This window comes from Bos mutus, chromosome 1 (genome assembly GCF_027580195.1).
Source record: "Bos mutus isolate GX-2022 chromosome 1, NWIPB_WYAK_1.1, whole genome shotgun sequence".
Classification (NCBI taxonomy): domain Eukaryota; kingdom Metazoa; phylum Chordata; class Mammalia; order Artiodactyla; family Bovidae; genus Bos; species Bos mutus.
Window position 1 is genome coordinate 154,392,178 of NC_091617.1, and position 25,735 is coordinate 154,417,912.

The 25,735-nt window shown below is 51.8% G+C and overlaps 1 protein-coding gene across 5 annotated transcripts in view; it reads right to left on the minus strand.

Moving 5' to 3' along the window:
- Positions 1-25,735, minus strand: part of DIP2A (disco interacting protein 2 homolog A) — a 120,909-nt gene that overhangs the window by 13,490 nt on the left and 81,684 nt on the right. For all 5 annotated transcript variants that reach the window (XM_070377777.1, XM_070377773.1, XM_070377767.1 and 2 more), the window contains 11 exons: positions 22,431-22,567; positions 22,005-22,085; positions 21,448-21,575; positions 19,044-19,158; positions 10,103-10,304; positions 9,238-9,347; positions 8,959-9,039; positions 6,117-6,240; positions 1,548-1,669; positions 1,343-1,454; positions 152-261 (listed from right to left, as the gene is read on the minus strand). In XM_070377777.1, coding sequence (XP_070233878.1) covers positions 152-261; positions 1,343-1,454; positions 1,548-1,669; positions 6,117-6,240; positions 8,959-9,039; positions 9,238-9,347; positions 10,103-10,304; positions 19,044-19,158; positions 21,448-21,575; positions 22,005-22,085; positions 22,431-22,567 — 1,322 coding nt within the window. The remainder of the gene's footprint in view (positions 1-151; positions 262-1,342; positions 1,455-1,547; positions 1,670-6,116; positions 6,241-8,958; positions 9,040-9,237; positions 9,348-10,102; positions 10,305-19,043; positions 19,159-21,447; positions 21,576-22,004; positions 22,086-22,430; positions 22,568-25,735) is intronic.

The following is a 25,735-nucleotide window of genomic DNA, read 5'->3' on the forward strand; positions in this document are numbered from 1 at the left end:
ACCTAATTTTGGGGTTTACTGATATTTAACACAAGCTTTAAGGAGCAAAACTGCTGCTTCTAGCCTGGGAGGAAGCAAGGCCTGCACAGACCCGCGTTAGCACTCTCTGGGTCAGGACAAGGCGGACAGGGGCTCCAGCCAGAGGACCCACCTTCACACCCGCCAGGATCCCGGTCGTTGACACGCTGAAGTCCAGGTACGCGAGCACATCCGGGGACGGGGGCCTGAAGACGCTGGCCACCTTCTTCTTGGGTATGTCATCTGTGGACCAGGAGACACGGGTGGTGTGGATGCCACTTCAGGGCTTGCAGGGAAGGGGAGACAGGACTGCCCCTGGGGACAGGGAGCTCAGAGCAGAGGTCAGGCTGCATGTGGACATGGGGAGGCCGCGTGGAGAGGACCCTCGCTAACCGCACTGAGCGGGTGGCGGCTGACAGTGGGCGTGGTGGACACGGACGGGAGAAGGCAGCCCGTGACAGCCCCCGGAAAGCTCAGAGGGGCAGAGACTGTGCTGGGTCCCGGAGCCTGTGATGAGCCACGCTCGTTGCCATTTGTGCGCACAGCGAGCACTGAGAAGTTGGGTCAAGCTCCCTCACCCAACTTCATCACACCCCTCAGGACCACGGGGCACAGCGCTGACCGCGCACAGGTGGGCACAGGTGAGGCGGGGCAGGGAGCGAGCGAGGCAACAGGATGCCTTCGAGCCCGTTTGCCCCGAGCCCAGCCCCCCTGCCACCAGCTGCCTGGGCCAGCTCCCAGTGCCTGCAGTGGTATCAAGCAGGTGGTCACGGACACTCGGTCCTAAACCTCCTCTTGTGGGCGATGCCCTGGTGGGTAAGGTGCAACGCGGAGCGATGGGGAAGGAGGGACCCTGTCTGTTCGCCAGTGGGCACCTGTGTGGCCGTGTACCCTGAATTCCCTACAGAGCCTGCTGGTCTGGGGTGTCCTGATGGGGAGGGGCTGGGACCTTCTCAGCCCTCAGGCTGACCCAACAGGCCCAGGCAGAGGGCCCATGTGACTCCTGGGGGTCCGGGAAGGGTCTGTGCTGTGGGAGCTGTCTGGTCCCCACAACTGCCCACTGCTGCGTGGGCGCTGAGTGCAGCAGGAGGCGTCTCTCTGCAGGCACATGGCCTCGGAAGGACCTCTGCCCTCCACTGGCCACCCTCTGCTCTGGGTACCCGCTTTAGGCTTGAGGTGCTGGATGGGCTGCCGGTGCCCCACTGGCCAGGCTCCTCTCACCACCGACTCAGGCTCCCTCACCCAACTTCTGTATTTGGGTGGTGACAATGCAATCCCTACAACACAAGAAGCAGAGGGCAGATCCCAGGCGCAGCACACACACCTGTGTCCAGAATGGTCGGCCAGGTCCTGGCGTCCACGGTGGCTGCTGCTTCTTTGGACCTGAGCAGCCGCATGATGGCCTGCGTGGTGAGCACGCACGCAGACTTGCTGACCTGCAGGACACAGGGTTGAGGGCACAGCTGAGACAGCACTCAGGAGCAAACCACGCTCAGGCCTACCACGCTCAGGCCGCAGCGCCCACCTACCTCCACAATCATCTTGACGGTAGGAAGTGTGGTGGCAAGGTTCTGGGGGTGTGGGGGCCGCACGGTGACGGGCACGCAGCCACAGTACAGGCAGCCGTAGAAGGCAGCAATGAGGTCCACCCCTGGAGAGACACGATCAGAGGGTGTCAGTGGGTCAAAGGCAGCCCCAAATGTCCAGGCTGTGGGTCTACCTACCGTGTGTGAACTAAACCACCCTCTCGCATCACAGCGCACACCCCAAACAGCGCTGCAGGGAGGGACAGGTCGCCCCGAGCCTAGACCCAGGGAGACAAGGAGATGGGTGGGGTGCAGCCACGGCCCAGAGGAGCCTATGGCGGATGGGAGGCCCAAACCTCATGGAGCAGTGCGTTCTGCCCTCCGGGGCACTCTGTAGGTGGGTGGGCGAGGTTGGGAGGACACTCTGAAGGTGAGCTGCCCACCCAGAAACGCCACACCTCCTCCTTGCATCTCCACCCTAACGTGGGGACCAGTCCATCCCTGGCGAGGCCCACACCCCCAGGGAGGGGCCAGGATGCCCCTGCCCTGCTCTCAATCTCTCAACGCAAAGTGGGACCACTCACGGCTCCTTCAACTCATCTATGTATTTAAAATTCTCCATAATTAAAACCAGGGGGAACTGAACCACACTTAAAACCCAGCTTTCCCATTTTGACCTCATTCAGACTTAAGACCACCTGCACCCACACCCTAGAGGCCCTGAAGACACTGCCCTCAACTGAGACAAGGCCCTGCCTGGCATCACTAGGCTACAAGACATCAGGCTCAGGCTGTTTTGATTATAGAGTCAAAATAAATACGCAATGTTTGACCCAGCTTGTGGGTTTCACCACACTACAAGTCCCTGATGCTCCATCAGGGCCAGGAGCGCTCAGTGTGGTCACTGTCATGGCCCAAGCTCCTCCCCCAGGGACCAGCCATCCTCACTGTGCCTGTGGGCAGCTCAGGGGACAGATGAGCTGACAGGAAGGCTGACCCGTTCGAGCATCCTCATACCAGCATGGCCATTCTGCCCAAGGTGCCACACAGCAAGCACCGCCAGCAGCTCAAACCCTCGAGCTCAAACAGCTCACGCTATCCCCTGCCTGCGCCCCACTTCCTGCAGCTCCTGCAGGGTCACACGCCCCTCACAGGAGATGCACACCAGGTCCTCTGTGCACCTGCAAACACCTGCCCCCTCCCGCCTCGAGCAGGGTGCGGTGCGGTCTGCCCTCCAGCTGTCAATCACACTCTCCTCCTGCTACGAAGTTTTTAAAATGTACATTCAGACCTTCACCACGCACTATCACTTTTTATGAATAGTGTCAAAAATGCCCCAAAGCAGAGAGCAGCGTCAGGCCCTGTCCGTCTCTCTTCCTATCACCTCAGCATGTCCACCCGCGCCCTCCCCCAGCCTGCCAGTGTGACCCCAGGCCTCCTCTCAGTCAGTGCTGCGTGCCCTGCACTGAGTCCAAGGATAAGAAAGGAACGGGGACTGCGATCAGTTCTGGACAAAAACGACCTCACATTCCTGGAACAGGAACAAGCAGGAGTGACTGTGATGCCAGTGGGAGTCCTGGAGCGTCCACGTCACCTAGCGTCCATGTCAAGAAACCCGGCAGGCTCTGTGCAGGGAGCGCTCCACAGCAGCCCCGGGATTAAGCGCCCAGCACAAGCCACGTCCCACCAGACACGCTGAAGGGAGACGGTGCTGCAGGGCTGGGTTCCCAGGAGTGGCACCGTGGACACGTGAAGGAAGCCATCATGCAGGAGACCTGAGTCTCAGAGAACAGCCCCCAAAACAGGACTTCAGGCATTCCAGAAGCAGGAAACAGAGGAAGAAAAGGCAGTAATGAGAAAGAACATTTTCCTGAGAGGAGGATTAAGTGGGTAAGAAAGCGAGAGAGGACCCAGACCCGGGCATTTCCTAGTAAAACTCCTGAGCTAGAACCAACAAGCTTCCAGGTGAAACAACAACAAACACGAAGTGGGGAGGGGAGGGGAGGGTGGGCGCTGATCATCACCTGCAGCCCTGCGGGAGCACCTGCAGAAACCTGGGATTCCTGGCCCAGGGAAGGACAGGCTGCCGCTCAAAGTGCAGGGCCTTCCAAGTGCCCCTCACCTGGGCGCCAGACACAGGAGAGAAACTGCCAGGACTGAAGCCCCGAGACGAGGCGGGAGAGGGCAGGGCGCAGGAGCAGGAGAGCAGCGCCCAGCAGGCGGAGCAGAGCTGCCGCAAGGACAGGGTGCCGGGCTGCGAGGGGCAGGCGGGGCTGGAGGGAGCGTGGGAGGACCTGGAGCCCCAAGGGCACGGCCATCCTGATCAGGGAGGCCCCAGAGGAGGTTGTCTCATCCCCACCCCTGGGGGTCTGATCAGAGAGCAGCTGAGGACTTGGGACCAGCAATCCAGCCCAGCTTGGGACGACCCATGGCGGGGCAGAGAAGACGACGGGAGAAGGGAGGCTTCCTGACGGTGGCCAAGTCCCATACAAAGTACAAGAAAAAGAACCAGAGGTCGATCATCATATGTCCAGAAAAAGACAGCAGATAAGAACTGCAGCCCTTTCAACATGTGCTAAGATGCAATACATTAAGAAAATGATACAAGATACAAGAGAATGACCGAAATGAGAATTAAAACAAACAAATGAGGAAAGAACTAGAAGTTATTTTAAAAAACAATTCAGAAACGGAGATGGAACTAGAAGGAGCCCAAGAGCCAACAAGACAAGGGACACAGAGAACGTGGAAAATGACGAGAAGAGCTAACACAGGGGCGATGGGAGCAGCAAAGAGAATGAACGCCAAGAAAATCCAAGCAGAGGCAGAGAGAAGACACTGATTCTAGAAAACTCCCCTGAGATTAGAAGGCAGGCTTGCAGCTTGGTATTCACAGGCACTTTACATGTTGTGTGGCCCTGCCTGCAGGGAGAGGTGAGCACAGCTGCCCTCTGTGTGGGAACGCTGACCTGTAACAATGTCACAACCACACGGAGGACTTTGAGAAGGGAAAGTGTCCTCCTACCACTGAGAGCAAAAGCGCAGGTGAGTCACAGAGGAAGAAAATTAGATCACAGTCCAACCCGATGCTTGAGGCCGGGAGAAAATGGACACGTTTGAGGCCTCAGCAGGGATGACTATTGCCACAAAGTGTACAGACTGTCACCAACAAGCCAGAGCTCAAGGGACACTGTCCCCATGAACCTTCCTGAGAAACCAGCCAGGGACAATGCAACAGTACCACTGGGACAGAAAGATGGAGGTGTGCATGGCTGGAGGGCTCTGAATACAGGCCTGGTGGACTGCAGGTGAGGAGAGGCCAGCTTCAGTTTCCGCCCCCCACCACCACCCCATGAGACAGCACAGCTACAGGGAGAGTGAGTGGAGGAAGCCTGTGTGAAAACTCACATGGGGTGGGGGGGCGGTCATGTATGACTGCCATTATTTGGGGGTCCTGCATGTGACACAGGATGAAGCACGTGAGTAGTCCAGGCACATGTGAGTTCTACAGACTCTCAACCTGACCCTCGGTACAAAAGGAGACAGAGACATCATGGAGACGAGGTTCAGTGAAAACCTATAACCCTGAGTCTGAACGACTGGGACACAGCATGAACTCAGGAGACACTGCCTCTAAGAGAAGCTATGACTCTCATTTTCCAATTGGAACTCTGATCACAGAAAGGGTTAATGGGACAGCGGCCAGCCCAGGAAGGATGAGCTCCTAGTGCCCAGACTGGTGCTGTCAACACCAGGCTCCATGGAGGACTGGCCAGGCACCTAGTTCCAGCCGACACAGGAGGCAAGGTCAGGACAGGAGGTCACACCCGAGGGCCCAGGAGCAGCTCCCACGGGAGTGCGACAGGGCACAGAGCTCATTTCACTGACAGCAGCAAAGACGCAGCATCCCACTTTTCACAGCAAATTCTACCACTGGGTGACCAGATCCTATTCAGGGGAAGTGTCTATTTAGTTTTATGGCTGGTCAGAGTTAACACACCACCGTTTAGTGACCGCTAAGGAGTTAATGAAGGTGGGACAAGGTCATCGATAGGAGCTAATGTGCTAATTCTACAAAAGGAGGAAGCACCCGAGGACATTCAGGGTCTTGCAAGGGGAGTGAGTCTGATGCGGGGTTCCTCCTGGGAGCCCAGGAGCAGCCACCCGGCATACACAAGCCACTCCAGACAGCAGGGATGCTCAGGACCCAGGGAGAGATGGAAAGAGGGCAGCCTGCAGGTTACAGAAGCTGCTCATTGCGGTGGTCAAACTATAAAGAAATGGGAGGAATGATGACCATGGAGGTCAGGACAGAGGCTACTTCAGGAGGATGGAGCAGGTGGTTGGGATGGGAAAGCCAAAGATCCATCATTTGACCTGGTTGCTTTATTTTTGGTAATAAAACAGGGTGGGGGGAGGGAGGGAAAGAACAGCTTGGTTGGAAGAGCAAGAGGAAGGCAGGCTGCACTGAGACGGGCGGGGTAGACTCACAGCTCGCCACGGGCGCTCACAGGGTACAGACATGGACAGAGGGCGGGCGAGGGTGGATGCGCGGGGGGCCACGGGTCTTACCTGGAGGGTAGACCAGGGCCACATGGGCCCCGGCACTCAGCCTCGCCTTCTCCATCAGAGCAGCGGCCACTCGCTCGGCCTTTTTGTGGAGCTGGACGCAGGTTGCGGTGCTGGTGACTGTGCCCTAGGAAAGCAATCATGGGCACGCTGAGCCAGGGCACGGGGGTGGGGAACTCTGGACACTCCACGCACAGCCTCCGTCTGAGACCTGTGGCCAGGAGCCAGGATGGGTGCCACCCAGGCCCTGCCTGCTGTCTCCTTGGCCTTTGCCTCCTCAGAGACTGCTCGTCTACCACAGGCAGACTTGGTGAGCCCTTTCGGCTGTTATGATAAAATATTTTACATATAAAAATACTGTCAAGAATAATGTGACAAGGAGCCATCCAGGTTTTCATTACCTAGTATTCTGCCACATTGTTTCAATGTCTCTTTTATAAAATAAATCACTACCACTCCACATACACCTCCAATTCTATCCCCTCCCTCCCTAGAAGCAACCCTTTTCCTGGACATCAACACACATAAGTAAACAGTAAGCAGTAAACAAACATCCCTGAATTGAACCCTGACACACGCTCAGTCGCCCCACCCCCCAGCTCCAAGCCCTGGGTCACCACAGGCTGGTCTTTCAGGGAGCCTGGGAGGGCGAGAGGCTGGTAGGGCTGCCCCACACCCGGTCTCTGCAGAGGACAGCTGGGCTGGGACCAGCTCCAGTCTAGCCCTCCCTCCCCCTGCCGACCTGTCTGAGCTCATGCTCTCGGTCCTTAGGAGAATCACAGTGCCACTGAGCCTACCTAACCATCACCACCCTCCAGGACGGCCCGGCGGAGCATCTAAACTCTCACCCCTCCTCAGCTGGGGCCCCACCACACACACCTGGGGGCTTCGCATGGTGGGTCAGACTCACTCCTCACACCCAAGCTGAGGTTCAGAGTGCCACACTGGGCACACACTGGAGCTCAAAGGCCCAGAGCTTTGCCAGTCCCCAAGGCCAGGGGCCACCTCATGCCAGGGACACCACCTGCAGAGGCACAGGCTTCCTCCCAGGTCAAAGGCCAGCACATGCTCAGGTCCTAAGGACAATTCAAACCTGAGGAGGCTGACAAACCAGAAGAAACGCAAAAATCTACAAGGTTTTAGAAAGATCTGGGGGGCCCTCCCAAGCTTAGCTACAGAGATAGTTGTGAGCACTGCTGGCGACTCTAGGCCTGGTGGCATCTCTGCACACTCCCATCGGTGCTCCCTCCTCCCTGGGAAACACCCCCTCTGCACAGACACCTGGCCTTCCCCTAGGCCGCCCTCACATCCCACAAGCCTGCCTCCAACCACACCTCACACTCATCCACAGCCCCTGTCCCATCTGAATGGCTAACTTGTGCCTGGACCATGGCCCTGGCCCCCTGCTCCCATCCTCACCCTCTCACAACCCATAGGAATCACCCAGAATTGGAGACCCCATCATACCCTCATGCTCATGTCCAGCCCCCCAGCACACACTGAGGGTAAACCCAGCGCCCAGCCTCGCCTGCCTTAGAGCTCCGGCTGCTCCTATCTTAAGGTTCTCCTGCAAGCTGACTTTATCTTGGTCAATGCTACTTACTGGCTTTGGAATTCAATCAATCATAAACAAACGTCTCCAGTACACTGTCCAGGTGTGCGGATACATGTGAGCAGAAGATAGCACCTCTCCTGAGCACTGGTTTTCTAGCAGGAAGACTTGCTTCAGCAACTGGGGAACAGGGGTCTTTTTTTTTTTTATCTTATTTAACATTGTGTATGTAGCAGATATTGATTAATATTTTTTGAATGAAGAAACAGTGGCCAATAGCAAGCAGTTCTGAGAACCAGGCTGGTGCTGCTAAGACGTCAGAGCACACGCGTCCTCCCAGGCCAGGACACATCTAACAGTGAGTCATGAAGAGTAGTCATGGTTACTCTCTGTTTTCATAGTTTGTCTACTGGCCCATAACTTACAGTTTCTCCTTTACACCTGAGAAGCTCCTGGTACCATGTAACACCCACTGAAAGTTACTAGGATTAGGGCTGTAAGCCGTATTTGCTGTGTTACAGCTACAAACAAAGGAAGAAGATCTAAAGTACTTTTTACACAATAAACATTTGTTTTTAGTTTACTTAGGAGAATTTATATGCATGAAAGTGAAAAGCGAAAGTGTCAGTCACTCAGTTGTATCCAACTCTTTGCAACCCCATGGGCTGAAGCCCGCCAGGCTCCTCTGTTCATGGTATTCTCCAGGCAAGAATACTGAAGTGGGTAGCCATTCCCTTCTCCAGGAGATCTTCCCGACTCAGGGATGGAAACCGGGTGTCCTGCATTGCAGGCAGATTCTTTACCATCTGAGCCACCAGGGAAGCCCTATTTACAAGCATACTCTTCATAATCGAAATACAAGGTAATGAGAATTTCCCTGTTAAATACAAACCCACAGAAATGTGACTGTGGCTTGTGTGGAAGCTGAGGTTTTCATGGAAAGAATGACACCACCCAGACGTCCCTGGTGGCTCAGACGGTAAAGAGTCTGCCTGCAACACAGGAGACCTGGGTTCAATCCCTGAGTCGGGAAGATCCCCTGGAGAAGGAAATGGCAACCCACTCGAGTATTCTTGCTGGGACAATGCCATGCACAGAGGAGCCTAGCTGGCTATAGTCCATGGGGTCACAGAGAGTCGGACATGACTCAGCAACTAACAAATGTGACACCAGCTGACAGCCTGGAGGTCAAGGAGTGCTGTCCTCCAGTGAGACCTGAGCACATGGCTGGAGTGTGACATGGGCCCTCGCCCACATGGGCAGCACGTCCCACTGCACCAGTGCCCGCCTCACCTTGGCATTGAGCAGCAAGAACAGCGGGTGTTCGGGGGTGGTGTGGGCCCGCCACTGCAGCACGTCAGGCAGGAACAAGAACTGTGGGAGGGGCAGGGAGGGGTCAGGCCTGGCGCCTTCCCAGGCACCTCTTCACACCCCCCACCCCACCCCTGGGTGGGGAGGGTCAGGCCGCTGGCTTCCTAGGTGCCACCTCCCCCCACCCCACCCCTGGGTTGGGGAGGGTCAGGCCTGATGGCTTCCCAGGGACCTCTTCACCCTCCCCTCCAACCCCCTTACCTTCCTAGCCTGCTCACTGTCCTCTAGGTGCGACAGCTCCCTCCCTGAGGCCTGAGCGATTCTCTTCCCGGCGACCAGGTTCCCAACGATCATGGAGGCAGGCCCAACCTCTGGAACACGAGGGGACCTGAGTGAGGACCGATGACTCTGACAGGTAACCTTCTGAATGGGCAGGCAACTCACTCTTCACTACAATACAGGGTCAGGAACCAGGGAGGAGGGTCGTGCTTAGTGACAGAGAGAACCTCGCTCTCAGAAGTGAACCCGATTAACATATTCAGCACGAGGCGAATATCCCAACCTTAGCCACAGCTAAACTCGTAGTACATTTCATTATTTTACTGATTAAACGTGCTTCACTTAATGGTTATTTTATATATTTAATAATCAACAAAAGTTATTGGCGTTTACTTAAGACTTACATCCCAGTTCCCCCAGGGAAGGGAAGCTGACCATGTGCTGGGCTTCCCAGGTACTGCCTGGCTGCTGTGGCAGATCACAGTGCTGGGCAGCAGCACGCACAGCGCCCTTGGCCCCCACGGCTGGCTGTGGTGGCCGCTCCGCGGCTCTTCAGATTCCAAGCTCCCAGTCTGCTCTGGGGCATCATTCGTGCCCCTGGGGCCACTGTGCAGCTTCCACAGCCCGGATACCAGGCCGCATCCAGTGCCAGGTGGGCCCCCCACAGTGGAGGGTGGGGATGTGCTCCTTCCAGGGAGCAGGAGGCGGGGACTGGCCTGCTGTGCTGCTCACTCTGGCTCTCAGCTCCAACCCCAGAGACAGAGGGTTCAGCAGGCCCGCGCCCTTAAACACAAGCGTGGCCGCTGCTGTCCACAGATGCAGCGGACGTGCTGTGGCGCGCACTAACCTGGCTGCTTCTGCCGAGGCTTGGGAAGGTTGGTAACACACGTGTGAGGGCACATCAACACGTTACACGGGTGCAGCATCCCCTCCAGGAAGCGCTGCTTGGTTTCAGAAACGTGAATCCCACCGAGAGGAGCCTTGGGCAAGGTGTTGGCAGGAACCAGGGCCAGACAGTACACGCCCACCTGGTGGATGCTATCGATGGCCTGGAGGGAGCATGAGACAGGGGCCTGCGCTTGAGCACATGCGACCAGCTCCAGGCTGGGAGCTACAGGAGGGCCAGAACACCCAAACCCAAAGGTCAAGCAGACCGTGACCTCTGGGACGTTAAGAGAAACACGGTGAGACAAGTGTGCATTTCCTACCATTTACACACACGTGTGCATGTGCGCACTCCAACACAAATCTGTAACTGCTCACATTAGAAAAAGCCATCAAAGCAGACACTGACTTCCTGTGGGAGAAGTGTGGACAGAGTACAGAAGCCAGGCTCCTCTGAATACACTTTGCTTTCAGAGTTGGAACCATGTAAATATTTTATGTCCAAAAAACTTAAAACTTAAAAACCAATCCCTAACAACTGACAGTAAAATAGAACAAATGAACTCAATCGAAGTGGATCAGGTTGGCACATCCCTCAGACAGAATCTACTTAAAGTGACTTTAAACACAGCAATCTGACTGATTCCATCCTAGAGGGATATACCCTATTGGCAAAAAGAATTGTAAAAACATCCTAAGTTGTGCTCGAAACCTCACACTTGAGAGGTTACATGGAGACTGGAGGGTGTGCAGCGTGGCATCAGGACATGATTACTTCTGCTGGAGTCATCATTATTGCAACCTTTCAATATGGAGAAAGGTCGGAGAGTCAAGGAAAACCTGAGTTGGAACCAGCAGCATAAACTCAGGGTGTAGGTGATCTTACAGGCAGAGGATCTGCTCTGTCTGTTTCCTGCTCTGTCCACTGCCCAGACTGTGGTCCCAAGTCCATTTCTTGGAGGCAGCAGGGCCCCGTGGGTCCCAGTCGTGCTGGGTCTGGGACATGAGATGCCCCACCACCCTCTGGCATCCACCTTCCTGCTCTCCATGTGACCCCTCAGAACCCAGAGGTGTGTCGAGAGGACTCAGGAGCCAATCCAGAGAGGCTCCCACTGACATATAAATGTAGTTACTACAACCACTAGTTCACAGGGAGACAAAAACCAGAGCTACTCCATGACGCCAGTGCAGGATCCAGAAATCAACCCTGGATCTCACTTTCCTGCACAACCGTCCATCCAGGTCCCCTGGTGACTTCAGAGGACACAGCCCTCTTTGTAGAAGACACTTTCAAAGCAGCTGCATTACCAATGAGCAAGAAATGACTGAACTGAAATGCCTCCCCTCCCTTGAAGCCCTACCAAGCCAGTGGACAGACTATCTACCTCCCATGAGGCCCCTGGCCAGCAAATCAAGCCCGAATCTGACCAGGCTTCAAGATCTACCCAGTGACACAGTGGACAGAGGAGTACAGAGACGGGACCACGAGGCACAACTGTCAGAGCCCAGACTGGGAGATGAACTGGGCTAACCTGTCAGGAAACAAACTGCAAGAAAAATAAAACAAGGAAGAGTGTGCAGATTAAAGAAGATTAAAAACCTGGACCAACCAAGTGCAGTTTTTACCTTATTTTGATCCTAAGTTTAACAAACATATTGAACATTAGGTAATTTGGGAAATCTGAATAGTGACTAAATATTTAATTACAGCAGAAAGAACTAAAATGCTCAGGAATAAATTTAACCAAGGAGATGAGGGACACATGTATACTTAAAACTGTGAGGGACTGATGAAAGAAACTGAAAAAACCACAACTAAATGTAAAGACATTCTGAGTTTCTGAATTGGAAGAATTAGTATTGTTAAAAAGTCCATACTACGCCAAAGTCATCTGCAAATTTAATGCAATCGCTGTAAAAATACCCATGACATTCTTCACAAAACTAGAATAAACACTCCTAACACTTGCAGAGAACCACAAGACCCTGGGTTGCCAAAGCAGTCTTAAGAGAGAAGTGCAAAGCTAGAGGTGTCACGCCCCCTGACTTCAAACGTCGTAAAGCTGCAGTAATCAAAGCAGTGTGGGTGGACCTGGCACAAAAACCATGGGTCGATGGAGCAGAAGGGAGCCCAGGAGTTATCTCACACTCACACAGTTACTGCTTTATCACAGAGGAGACGAGGACAGACAACTGGAAGAGAGAGGGCCTTCAGTAAATGGCACTGGAGAAACTGGACGCCCCACACAAAACTAAACCAAAGCAGACCAAGGACGTGAATACAAGACCTGAAACAATGATACTAGAATGAAACATAGGCTGCAGCAAACTTGATGTTAGTCTTGGTGATGGTTTTTTGGATTTGACACCAAAAGCAAAGACAAGAGCAAAAATAAACAGGTGGATTCATGTCAAACTAAAAGGCTTCTGCACGGGAAAGGAAACCACCAACAAAACAAGAGGAATCTATCGAATGGGAGAAGAGATCTGTAAAAATACATCTGGTAAGGATTAAAATCCAAAATATAGAAGGAACTCATACAACTCAACAGTGGAAAATAATAATACAATTAAAAAATGGGCAGAGGACCTGAACAGACAGTTTTCCACAGAGGACATAAGGGACTCCCTGGTGCTCTAGTGGGTAAGGATCTGCCTACCAAGGCAAGAGATATGGGTTCGATCGCTGGCCCGAGAAGCTCTCACATGTCATGAGGCAGCCACGGCCATGCATCCCAACTATTAAGCCTGCTCTCTAGAGCCTGCAAGCTGTGACTACTGAAGCCCATGCACTGGAGCCTGTGTTCTGCATCAACAGGCAGCCCCTGCTCAGTGAGACTAGAGAAAGCCTACACGCACAGCAGGGAAGGCTCTGCACAGCCGAAAAATGAAAAATAAACAAATCTTTAAAAAAAAAGACATACAAGATGGCCGAGAGGTACATATCTCTTCAGGGATCATGGCCTTGTTGTGGCGAAGGAGCTTGCGTAACTCAATGAAGCTATGAGCCATGCCATGCAGGGTCACCCAAGACAGATGGGTCAGAATGAAGAATTCTGAGAAAATGTGGTCCAGAGGAGGAGAGAATGGCAAACCACGCCAATATTCTTACGTGAGTGAAAAGCCAAAAAGATATGACACTGGAAGATGAGTCCCCAGGTCAGAAGGTATCCAATATGCTACTGCAGAACAGCGGAGAAATAGCTCTAGAAACAATGAAGAGGCTGGGCCAAAGTGTAAATGACGCTTAGTTATGAACATGTCTGGTGGTGAAAGTAAAGTCTGATGCTGTAAAGAACAATACTGTATAGGAACCTGGGATGTTAGGTCCATGAATCAAGGTAAATCAGACACGGTCAGTAGGAGATGGCAAGAGTGAACGTCGACATTTTAGGCATCAGTGAACTAAAATGAACAGGAAAGGGTGAATTTAATTCAGATGACCATTATATCTACTACTGGGCAAGAATCTTTTAGAAGAAATGGAGTGGCCCTCATAGTCAACCAAAGAGTCTGAAATGCAGTTCTTGGGTGCAACCTCAGAAATGACAGAATGATCTCAGTTCATTTCCAAGGCAAATCATTCAACATTACAGTAATCCTAGGAGAAGGCAATGGCACCCCACTCCAGTACTCTTGCCTGGAAAATCCCATGGACGCAGAAGCCTGGAAGGCTACAATCCACGGGGTTGCTGAGGGTCAGACATGACTGAGCGACTTCACTTTCACTTTTCACTTTCATGCATTGGAGAAGGAAATGGCAACCCACTCCAGTGTTCTTGCCTGGAGAATCCCAGGGACGGGGCATCCTGGTGGGCTGCCGTCTATGGGGTCACAGAGAGTCGGACATGACTGAAGTGACTCAGCAGTCTATGACCCAACCACTAATGCCAAAGAAGCTGAAGCTGAACAGTTCTATGTTCAGCATGGAACACTATGCTTCTAACACTAACACCAAGACCTTCTAACACTAACACAAAAAAAGATATCCTTTTCATCACAGGGGATTGGAATGCAAAAGTAGGAAGTAAGGAGATACCTGGAGTAACAGGCAATTTAGCCTTGGAGTACAAGATGAAGCACAGCAAAGGCTAGCAGAATTTTGTCAAGAAAACACACTGATCATAGCAAACACCTCTTCCAATAACACAAGAGATGACTCTACACATGGACATCAACAAATAGTCAATCCTGAAATCAGACTGATTATATTCTTTGTAGCTGAAGATGGAGAAGCTCTATACAGTCAGCAAAAATAAGACCTGGAGCTGACTGTGGTTCAGATCATGAACTCTTTATTGCAAAATTTAGGCTTAAATTGAAGAAAGTAGAGAAAACCACTAGGCCATTCAGGTATGACCTAAATCAAATCCCTTATGATTATACAATGGAGGTGACAAATAGATTCAAGGGATTAGATGTGGTAGACTGAGTATCTGAAGAACTATGGATGGAGGTTTGTGACACTGTACAGGAGGCAGTGATCAAAACCATCCCTAAGAAAAATAAATGCAAAAAGGCAAAATGGTTGTCTGAGGAGGCTTTACAAATAGCTGAGGAATGAAGTAAAAGGCAAGGGAGAAAGGGAAAGATATAACCAACTGAATGCAGAGTTCCAGAGAATAGCACAGAGAGGTAAGGCCTTCTAAAATGAACAATGCAAAGAAATAGAGGAGAACAACAGAATGGGGAAGATGAGAGATCTCAAGAAAATTGGAGTGATCAAGAGAACATTTTATGCAAGGATGGGCACAATAAAGGACAGAAATGGTAAGGACCTAACAGAAGCAGAAAGATTAAGAAGACGTGGCAAGAATACATAGAAAGTCTTAATGACCCAGATAACCACGATGGTGTGATCACTCACCTAGAGCCAGACACCCTGGATTGGGAAGTCAAGTGGGCCTTAGGAAGTATTACTACAAAGAAAGCTAATTGTGCTGATGGAATTCCAGCCAAGTTATTTCAGATCCTAAAAGATGATGCTGTTAAAGTGCTACACTCAATATGTCAGCAAATTTGGAAAACTCAGCTGTGGCCACAAGACTGCAAAAAGTCAGCTTTCATCCAATCCAAAAGAAAGGCAACACCAAAGATGTTCAAACTATTGTACAATCATGCTCATGCTAAATGCTCATTTCTTATTTTGCATTTCATAAGGTTACAATCAAAATCCTTCAAGCTAGGCTTCAGAGCTACATGAACTGAGAACTTTCAGATGTGCAAGTTTGGGTTTAGAAAAGGCAGAGGAACCAGGATCAAATTGCCAACATTCGTTGGATCATGGAGAAAGCAAGGGAATTTCAGAAAAACATCTACTTCTGCTTCACTGATTATGCTAAAGCTTTTGACTGTGTAGATCACAACTAACTGTGGAAAACTCTTAAAGAGATGGGAAAACCAGACCACTTTACCTGTCTCCTGAGAAACCTGTATACAGATCAAGAAGCAAGAGTAGAACTGGACATGGAACAATGGACTGTTTCCAAATTGGGAAAGGAGTATGTCAAGGCTGTATATTGTCACCCTGCTTATTTAATTTATATGCAGAGTACATCATGCAAAATGCCGAGCTGGATGAATCACAAGCTGGAATCAAGATTGCTGGGAGAAATATCCAGAACCTCAAGACATGCAATGATACCACCTTTATGGCAGAAAATGAAGAGGAACTAAAGAACCTCTTAATGAGGGTGAAAGAGAAGAGTGAAAAAGCTGGCTAAAACTCAATATTCAAAAAACTAAGATCATGGCATCTGGTCCCATCACTTCATGTCAAATAGATGGGGGAAAATGGACACAGTGACAGATTCTACTTTCTCGGGCTCCCAAATCACTGAGGACAGTGACTGCAGCTGTGAAATTAAGACGCTTGCTCCTTGGAAGAGAAGCTATGACAAACCTAGATAGCATATTAAAAAGCAGGGACATCACTTTGCCAGCAAAGGTCCATCTAGCCAAAGCTATGGTTTTTCCAGTAGTCAGGTACAGATGTGAGAGCTGAACCATAAAGAAGGCTGAGTGCTGAAGAACTGATGCTTTCTAACTGTGGTGCTGGAGAAGACTCTTGAGAATCCCCTTGACTGCAAGGAGATCAAACCTGTCGATCCTAAAGGAAATAATTCCTGAATATTCATTGGAAGGACTGATGCTGCATCTCCAATACTTTGTCCCCCTGATGCAGGGAGCCAACTCATTGGAAAAGACCCTGATGCTGGGAAAGACTGACAGCAAAAGGAAAAGGGGTCGGCAGAGCATGAGATGGTTAGAAAGCATCACCCACTCAATGGACATGAATTTGAGCAAACTGTTGGACATAGTGAAGGACAGGGGAGCCTGGTGTGCTGCAGTCCATGGGGTCGCAAAGAGTCAGACTTGACCTAGCAACTTAACAACAAGAGGGACATAAAAATATGCTAAATATCACTAATACTGCTGCTGCTGCTAAGTCACTTCAGTCGTGTCCAACTCTGTGAGACCCCATAGACAGCAACCCAACAGGCTCTGCGGTCCCTGGGATTCTCCAGGCAAGAACACTGGAGTGGGTTGCCATTTCCTTCTCCAATGCATGAAAGTGAAAAGTGAAAGTGAAGTTGCTCAGTCGTGTCTGACTCTTAGCGACCCCATGGACTGCAGCCTACCAGGCTCCTCCATCCATGGGATTTTCCAGGCAAGAGTACTGGAGTGGGTTGCCATTGCCTTCTCCACACTAATCTTGAGGAGAAGGCAAATTAAAACTACTACAACACACCATCTCACACCCATCAGAATGGCTGTTATCAATAGGACAAGAAACAACAGGACTAGGTGAAGGTGTGGAAAAAGGGAACCCTTGTGCACAGTTTGTGGGAAAGTAAATTGGTGCAGCCACTGTGGAAAACAGTATGGAGGTTCTTCAGAAAATTTTGGGTATTTATTGGAAGAAAACAGAAATACTAACTTGAAAAAATATATGCACCCCTATGTTCAATGCAGTATTATTGACAACAGCCAATATTCTTGTGTCCATCAATGGATTAATGGATAAAGAAACTGTGGTACACACACACAGGAATATTACTGAGCCATAAAAAAGAATGAAATCTTACCATTTGCAACAATACAGAGGGACCTTGACAGCATTGTGCTAAGTGAGATAAATCAGACAGAAAAAGCCATAGGATCACTTACATGTGGAAGCTAAAAACAACAAAAAAATGAGCTCTTGGACAGAAGAGATTGGTGGTTGGCAGAGGTGAGGGGTGGGGGTAGGAGAAATGGGTGAAGGGAGTCAGAAGGGAGAAACTTCCAGTTATAAGATGAACAAGTCCTGGGGATGCCGTGTATAGCATGGGACCACAGTGAATGCTGGGTCGTGTATTGGAGTGTATTTGATAACACTACATCCTAAAAGTTCTCATCACAAGAAAAAATTTCTGTAGCTGTGTTATGGATGTTAACTAGACGTGCTGTTGTGATTATTTCACTATATATACAAATATCAAATCACTGTGCTAGACACCTGAAACTAACACAGTGTTACCTGTCAATCATACCCCAATAAAAGTGAAAGTCACTCAGTCATGTCTGACTCTTTGCGACTCCATGGACTATACTGTCCATGGACTTCTCCAGGCCAGGATACTGGAGTGGGTAGCCTTTCCCTTCTCCAGGGGATCTTCCCAACCCAGGGATTGAACCCAGGTCTCCCACATTGCAGGCGGATTCTTTACCAGCTGAGCCACAAGGGAAGCCCAAATCCCAATAAAATGTTATTGCTGATTTTTACGATGTGATACTGGTACTCCTTTTTTAAAGAAATAAATACTAAAATTTACAGGTAAAACCTCTGAGTCTGGGATTTGCTTCAAAGTCCTCCTGAAGGAGAAGCTGGGCAGGCAGGTGTGGTGCAGATGGTTCCTGGACTGGTCAGTGTTGACTGAGGCTGACGGTGGACACATGGGTGCTATTATACTCTTCTTTGTATGACTGGTATATTAGTAATATTTCACAATGAAACATTAAACATCTTCACTAAGTATAAACATCAGCATTAGTAGAAAAACTGGTCCTCTGACACTCAGGGCTCTCTGGTCTCCCTGATGCTGGACTTGCTCTGCTTCATAGGCGTGTCCTTACCCCGGGGGCCGAGGCCGAGCACACGCCACACAACTGCCCGAAGCTGGTGGGACACCAGGGGGCTCTCTGGAGAGTTGCCAGGACTGAACTCACCCAGAGATTTGGACAGACAACACTGTCCACAGCAGCCTTATCCATAACGGCCCCAAACCAACAACCCAGTGTCACCAAGATATGGAAAAACAAGCAAAGGAAACACAACTCAGCAATAAAAAGGGATGAGCCACTGACGCACATACAAGGAACCTCATGAATGCGCCACTGAGGAAGACAATCGGATCAGGAGCCCACACTGAGACTTGGCTGTAGGATGCCCTTGAGGGGGGTCAGAGTTCAGCCCCCAACACACAGCAGCTGGTGGTTCCCCAAATGGTGTGAGTGCTCTTAGCTGTGGTTACCGGGGCATGTACACCTGTCAAAATTCAACAATCTGGACCTCTGCAAATCCGCTCTTTCCATGTGTAAGTTACACTCAGTGAGCTAAGTAAACAATGTTCCCTGACCACACGTATAGTCTGTGCTCTTCACTGAAGGCAAAGTTCACTCCCAGCCCCGCAAAAGACTTTCTGCTTCTAGTATTAGTACTAGTATGCTATTAGTACTTAAGGAAACGAATGTGGATGTGCAGGGAGTGGCAGCATGTGGGTCTCACGAGGTGGGACACACCGGAACCCCTCTGGGCAACACCTCCAGCTACAGTACACATTTGCTGGAAACATGGCACCAGCGGGTCCCAGTTCCTGCTCCACACCCCAGGGCCGGTGGAGCCGTGGGCCCACGCCCACCTGCAGCACGCGGCTCATCCACTGGAAGCTGTCCTCCTCGGAGGCGTCAGGCCGCTGCTCTGCCACCAGCACAATCCGGTCGTCATGGAGCACTGTCACGGAGAACACTGCAATCCTGGGGGAGGAAGGGAAGCGATGACCACCCAGCACGATCGGGCACGGATACTCCACCCCATGAGATGGAAACTGTGGTGGGGCTGGAGGGAGACGTGGTCCACAGAACATAAAAGGAACCAAACTTCCTCCAATGTGGAAAAATGAGTTTACATTCACAAAGCAGACAGAACCTGGGTGCAGAGAAAAAACAAGGCTCACACTATTAAAGAAGTTTCTCCTTAATTGTAACGTTAAGCCATGCGATGATGTCTTCATGTAAAAATGTGTATCCAGAAGATCCATTAATTACATAATTTTTCAGTGCAGCTGATGAAATCTCTCCCCGTGCGTGACTCTGCTCACGTCTGTGACTGACGTGTGTGGACTTGTATTTCGTGTCTTACTGAAGAATTCGACATGTTCACCTTTTCTGTGTGTTGCCTTTTTCTTCTTTTAGACTTGAGTAGATTCTTTTCCCTCACAAGACCGGTAGCTGGCATGTCTGCCACGTGAGCCCTGGGCCTCATGGACCTACCTGCTCACCCATTCCTCTGGCCACTGAGCACACAGGTGCCACATGCACACATACACACCCACACACTCTCTTTTATACACGCTTCACCCAGTATTAACATTTCCTCATTTTCACCCATCTTATTTCTCTTAGTACCTTACCTGAAAGCGTTTTCACGAAAACAGTCTTTGTTATAAAACTTCTGAAACCTATATACCCAAGACCATTTTCACTGCAACCGCACAATTAAGTGACATCTTGGGATGCATATATTAAAATCTAGGCTAAAAGTTCCTCTGAAAACCTTAAACATCACTGCACGTCATCCTCTCGCTCCAGGCCCTCTTCTGGGGCGTCTGGCATATCCTGGCTGGAGACCCGCCCCGTGGCTGCCTCCTCCAGCCGCAGGTTCACACGTGCACCCCCTCCCCTCCCTGAGGTTACTGTCTGCCTGCCACCCCTGCTCGCTTCACTTTTCTCTCAATTTTTCTTTTAGACTTTCTATTTCTTCACTTTTGGAGCAGTTTCTTCTTCTGGCTTTCCAGCTTATCAGCTCCCTCCCCGGCCGCCTCTGCCCCACATTTATTCCACCTACTGAAAAACTGCTGTTGTGGTGCCTTGACCTCACATTGCAATAGTTCCTGCAGGTATCCGCCCAGGGCTCAGCTCCTCTATGGTGAAGGCAGAGAGGTCACCTCTCCAGCCACAGATGCATCCACCCCACAACCCAGTCAGCCACCAGGCCAGCGTCACCTCCAGGTATCATCAGGTATCGTTGGCCACGCCAGGCAGTCTCCCTGACATACCAGGAGCACGTGCGGGCTACCCAGTGTCCCCTCCGTGGACACCTATGTTAACAGTGCCTCCAATTTCTGTGTGTGCCCCGTGCCCCAGCTCTAGGATGCACATACCCACCAGTTCCACCTGCCCAGCTGGCTCCCCCCAGGTGGTCAGTCACCCACGGCCATCACTCCAACCTGGACAAAGGCCGGCAGCCATGCTGACCCCTCACTGGCAGAAGTCCCTGATGATTTCTTTAAGGTATAATGGACATGAGTTTGAGCAAACTCTCGGAAACAGTGAAGGACAGGGAAGCCTGGTGTGCTGCAGCCCATGGGGTCACGAAGAGATGGACACAACTGAGTGACTGAATAACAACATATTCACAGGAAGGCTCTGGCCAGGCTCACAGGCACCCTTGTTTGAGTAATAGAAGCACTCCCATGAGAAGAATAAAATGAAATAGGTGGCTGAGTGGGCCAACCAGGAATGGAACCCCTCCCCTAGGACAAAGAGCCCTGAGCTGGACAGGCCAGACAGGGCCCTTCCTCCCCATCCCAGCCGTCTGGGGCCCCGACCAGCTGGGCCCCCTTATCTGCTCTCTGGATGAGAACCTGTGAAGTGCCTGCCTGACACATGCAGGAAAGGTAAACTGACTTGATCTCAGGAAAGCAAGGCCCCTGGTAACTCTCAGGAAAAGGCCTCCATTCCGGCCTGCATCCCTGAGGTTCTGCCCTCAGGCACACAGCTCCTGGGTGGTGCTGGCCCAGTCTCCGTGCCCAGGCCTTGGTCTGGGTCTCACCCTCAAGAAATCGTGAACTCTGCAGATGGTGAGGACTCTGACTCAGGCATCCTCCTGCAAACATCGTCCTGTTCTTTGCGAAGTTCTCCAATGTACAGGAATTATTAGGTTTTGCGTATTCACAGCACTGGGCTCTCCTTCCAATGTGGGGACCTCTTGAGGGTTAAGCGGAGAAGGAACCTAAAGGTGAGGCAAGGGGACCCGCGCATCACCTGCCTCTGTAGACAAACTTCATGGGCTCCACGGCCAGCGCAGTGGCCACCACGTCATCCGCGTTGTGTCTGCGAAATCCCACCACCATCAGCCCGTCCAGCTTGCCCACGACGAAGACCAGGTCATCCTGAAGGCAAGGACGCTGGTTGGGCAGAGGACACACAGCAGGCCCCGTGGCTCAGGGCCTGAGACAGAGACCCGACAGCCCACAGACCAGGTAACTCACAGACAGGCCCTGCAGGCCCCCTGCCCACAGTGACAGGAAACACAGGTGGGCTGACCCGGGGTGAAGGGGCCCTAAGCCTGGTGTGCCAGAGTGGGGATGAGGGGGCGTCCAGAGCAGGCGTCAGCGCAGGGAAGGTCAGAGGTGGGCACACAGCGAGGGTCAAGTCTGTAAAGCACTCAAGGCTAGGGACAGGGAACCCCAGCCTGACAGCACTGATGGTTGGGCAAGATGGGACTCCGTCATGGGGCCTGGGCACTGTGGACATTGAACAGACCCCTCCCCAGCTCTGAGCCTGGCTGGTGCCCGGGTTTGGCAGCAGGACACACTCACAGGCCCGATGAAGCCCAGAAGCCCTGTCCTGGTGAAAGGTCGGTCGGAGACAGGTGCGCCCCCAGCAGTGACCGGGACAGTCTGCACAGAACGCAGAGGACAACAGTCCTAGAAGGGCCATCACCACATCTCCCAGGAGGGGATGAGGCTCCCCACCCAACCCCAACCCACCCCACCCTGAGGCCAGAGGCCCTACTGGCTGGCGTGACCTCCATCAGGCTCCTGCCAGCATGGCCTCCAGGGCCCAGGCTTCCCCTCCCACCCCTGTGAAGGCACTGAATTCTCCCGAGGATCCAACGGCTCCAGACCCGAGGCCAGCTTCCCCAGGCCACCCAGGGTCCATCAGGGCTGTAGGCATCCTGAGGAAGGCCACACTCCTGCATGCCTCACCCACCCTCCCGCCACTGCTGTGGGACCCGCAGGAACCTCGAAGACGTTTTTGGTGATCCCAAGCAGCCCATAGTACGCTGTCGCCGTCGCATTGGAGTCCACACAGATCTCTCCAACTTCATCAGTTTTGCAGAGATGAGGGGTGCCCTCCACCTTCACAACACACACATTAGCTGAAGAGAGAAAACAACCCTGGAGAGCACGCACACGGATACTGAGGTGGACCATCCAGACACCTGTGTGAACAGAACCTGCAGGGTGGACACCAACAGCTGTGCTCCCGCTGCAGAGACCCACACCCCCCTGGCCACAAGCCTGCGTGGTCTGTATGTGGTTCGTGCAGGTAACAGAAACTGCTCCCAGTGACATGGGCTCCGTGGTCACCCCGCACTGCCCTCCTGAGCCCTGTGAGATGGGAGATGCTACTGCACGCCTCTGTCTTTGAGGCCGGCTCACACTCCAGGCCTGACGACCCAACTCCAGTGCAAGTCCCTCTTGCGGCCCCTCCCACAGCCCAGTGACCCCCTGCTGTCTTCACCAAGCAGCACCCCCACCAACATGGCCACCTGTGGCCCAGCCCTCAGCTTTGGGGACCTTGCCTGTCTGGCTCCTGCAGCCCCAGTTACCAGCCTGGCCACAGAGCAGACATCCAGAAAGGCCTTGATTAGAGTGACATGCATACCAGAATATGCAGCATCCCTTGAATGGAACTCAGTCGCTCAGGCAAGAACCAAACACCCACAGTACTGGGCGAAGTCCAGCCTTCACCTCTGCCAAAGGATTCCCTGATTGACTCTCATCTCCAGGATGAGTGAGGAAGACACGCAAGGAAGACGGTCCGGGGGATGGGGGCGGACCCTGGGTCAGTCTCTTCTGTTGGTTCACAGATCAGGTCATGGCATCAGAGGGGCAGGGAGCAAGGGCGGTGCTGCCGCCTGGCCTGCCCCCTAGATACACACACTTGCACACAGTCCAACCTCCTTCCCACAGAGACCCTCCCACGTCACAACCAGACAAAAAGGCACAAACCCTGCATGTCCTGGGGACAAAACCCTGGGGCTGACTCAGGAGAGGACTGTGCACCTGACTCAGAGCTGCACCCGTCCTATCGATACACACACCTGGGGGAGCATGCACACACGCAAGCACGCACACACGCACGCACCCTGGGCAGCAAGAACACACGTGCACACACACGGAGGGGGGCACGCACACATACACACACCTGGTGGAGCACATACACACATACACACACACACCTGGGGGAGCATGCACGCACACACACCACACACTCTCAGGGCAAAAAGCACGTGCACACACCTGGGGTGGCATGTGTCCACATGCTTGCACACACACACACCCAGGGCAGCAAGCACACACACGTACATGGCAGGGGGGCCCACACGCATGTGCACACACACACACACCCCTGGGGGAGCGCACACACATACCCAGGGCAGAAAGCACACACATATACCTGGGGGGGCACATATCTGCACACATGCGTGAACACACACACACGGGGGGCACACGCACACAAATACATATACCATGGGCAGCACACATGCGTGCACACACACTTGGGGAGCACATGTCTGCACATGTGCACACATGCACACAAAGTGGGAGCGCACACACACACCCAGAGCAGTAAAAACATGCACACCCACACATATGCACACACACACATGGGGGGCAGAGCATGAAGACACACACACACTCAAACCCAGGGCAGCACATGTGCACGCACGCACACACACACTTGTGACAGCACATGTGTGCATGCACACACACCAGGGGTGGCACAGGTGCACGCACGCACATACACACACCCCTAAGGGGACCACATACACATCTGGGGCAGCACATGTGCATGCACACACACACACACCCCTGGGGGAGCACACACACACCTGGGGTGGCACATGTGCACCCAAGGTGGGCACATGTGTGTACACATACACGCACACCCAGGGCAGAACATAAACACCCAGGACCATGTGCACACATACAGACTCTGGTCCAAGTTTAAGAATAAAATGAGCCCCACTATGAAAGTCCTTACACTTTCAACCAGAAGAATCATCTCTTTTAGTATTTCATCAATCTTTAAAAAAATTCCTGTGTTCACCTCATAAAAGCCAAGAATCACTAAGACCTTGTTTTTTACTCCATAAGATGTTTATCCTTGAGTCCCTGCTTCTGCAAAACTTGTGTCATTGTTCAGTCACTAAGTCATGTCTGACTCTTTGTGACCCCATTGACTGTAGCATGCCAGGCTTCCCTGTGCTTCATTATCTCCCAGAGTTTGCTCAAACTCATGTCCATTGAGGTAGTGATGCCATCCAACCATCTCATCCTCTGTCTCCCCTTCTCCATCTGCCCTCAATCTTACCCAGTATCAAGGGTTTTTCCAATGAGTCAGCTCTTCGCATGAGGGGGCAAAGTATTGGAGCTTCAGCATCAGTCCTTCCAATGAATATTCACGACTGATTTCCTTTAGGATGGACTGGTTGGATCTCCTTGCAGTCCAAGGGACTCTCAAGAGTCTTCTCCAACACCAGAGTTCAAAAGCATCAATTCTTCGGCACGCAGCTTTCTTTATGGTCCAACTATCATACCCTTACATGACTACTGGAAAAACCACAGCTTTGACTAGACGGACATTTGTTGGCAAAGCGATGTCTCTGCTTTGTCTAGGTTTGTTATAGATTTTCTTCCAAGCAGTAAGCATCTTTTAATTTCACGGCTGCAGTCACTGTCCACAGTGATTTGAGAGCCCAAGAAAATAAAGTCTGTCACTGTTTCCGTTGTTTCCCCATCTATTTGCCATGAAGTGATGGGGCCAGATGCCATGATCTTCATTTTCTGAATGTTGAGTTTTAAGCCAGCTTTTTCACTCTCCTCTTTCATCAAGAGGCTCTTTAGTTCTTCTTCACTTTCTGCCATAAGGGTGGTGTCATCTGCATATCTGAGGTTATTGATATTTCTCTCAGCAATCTTGATTCCAGCCTGAGCTTTATCTAGCCTGGAATTTCACATTATGTACTCTGAATGTAAGTTAAATGTGCAGGGTGACAATATACAGCCTTGACATACTCCTTTCCCAATTTGGAACCAGTCCATTGTTCCATGCCCAGTTTTAACTATTGCTTCTTGTCTTGCATACAGATTTCTCTGGAGACAGATAAGGTGATCTGGTTTTCCCGTGTCTTTAAGAATTTTCCACAGTTTGTTGTGATCCACATAGTCAAAGGTTTTAGCATAGTCAATGAAGCAGAAGTAGATGTTCTTCCGGAATTCCCTTGCTTTTTATATGATCCAGTGGATGTTGGCAATTT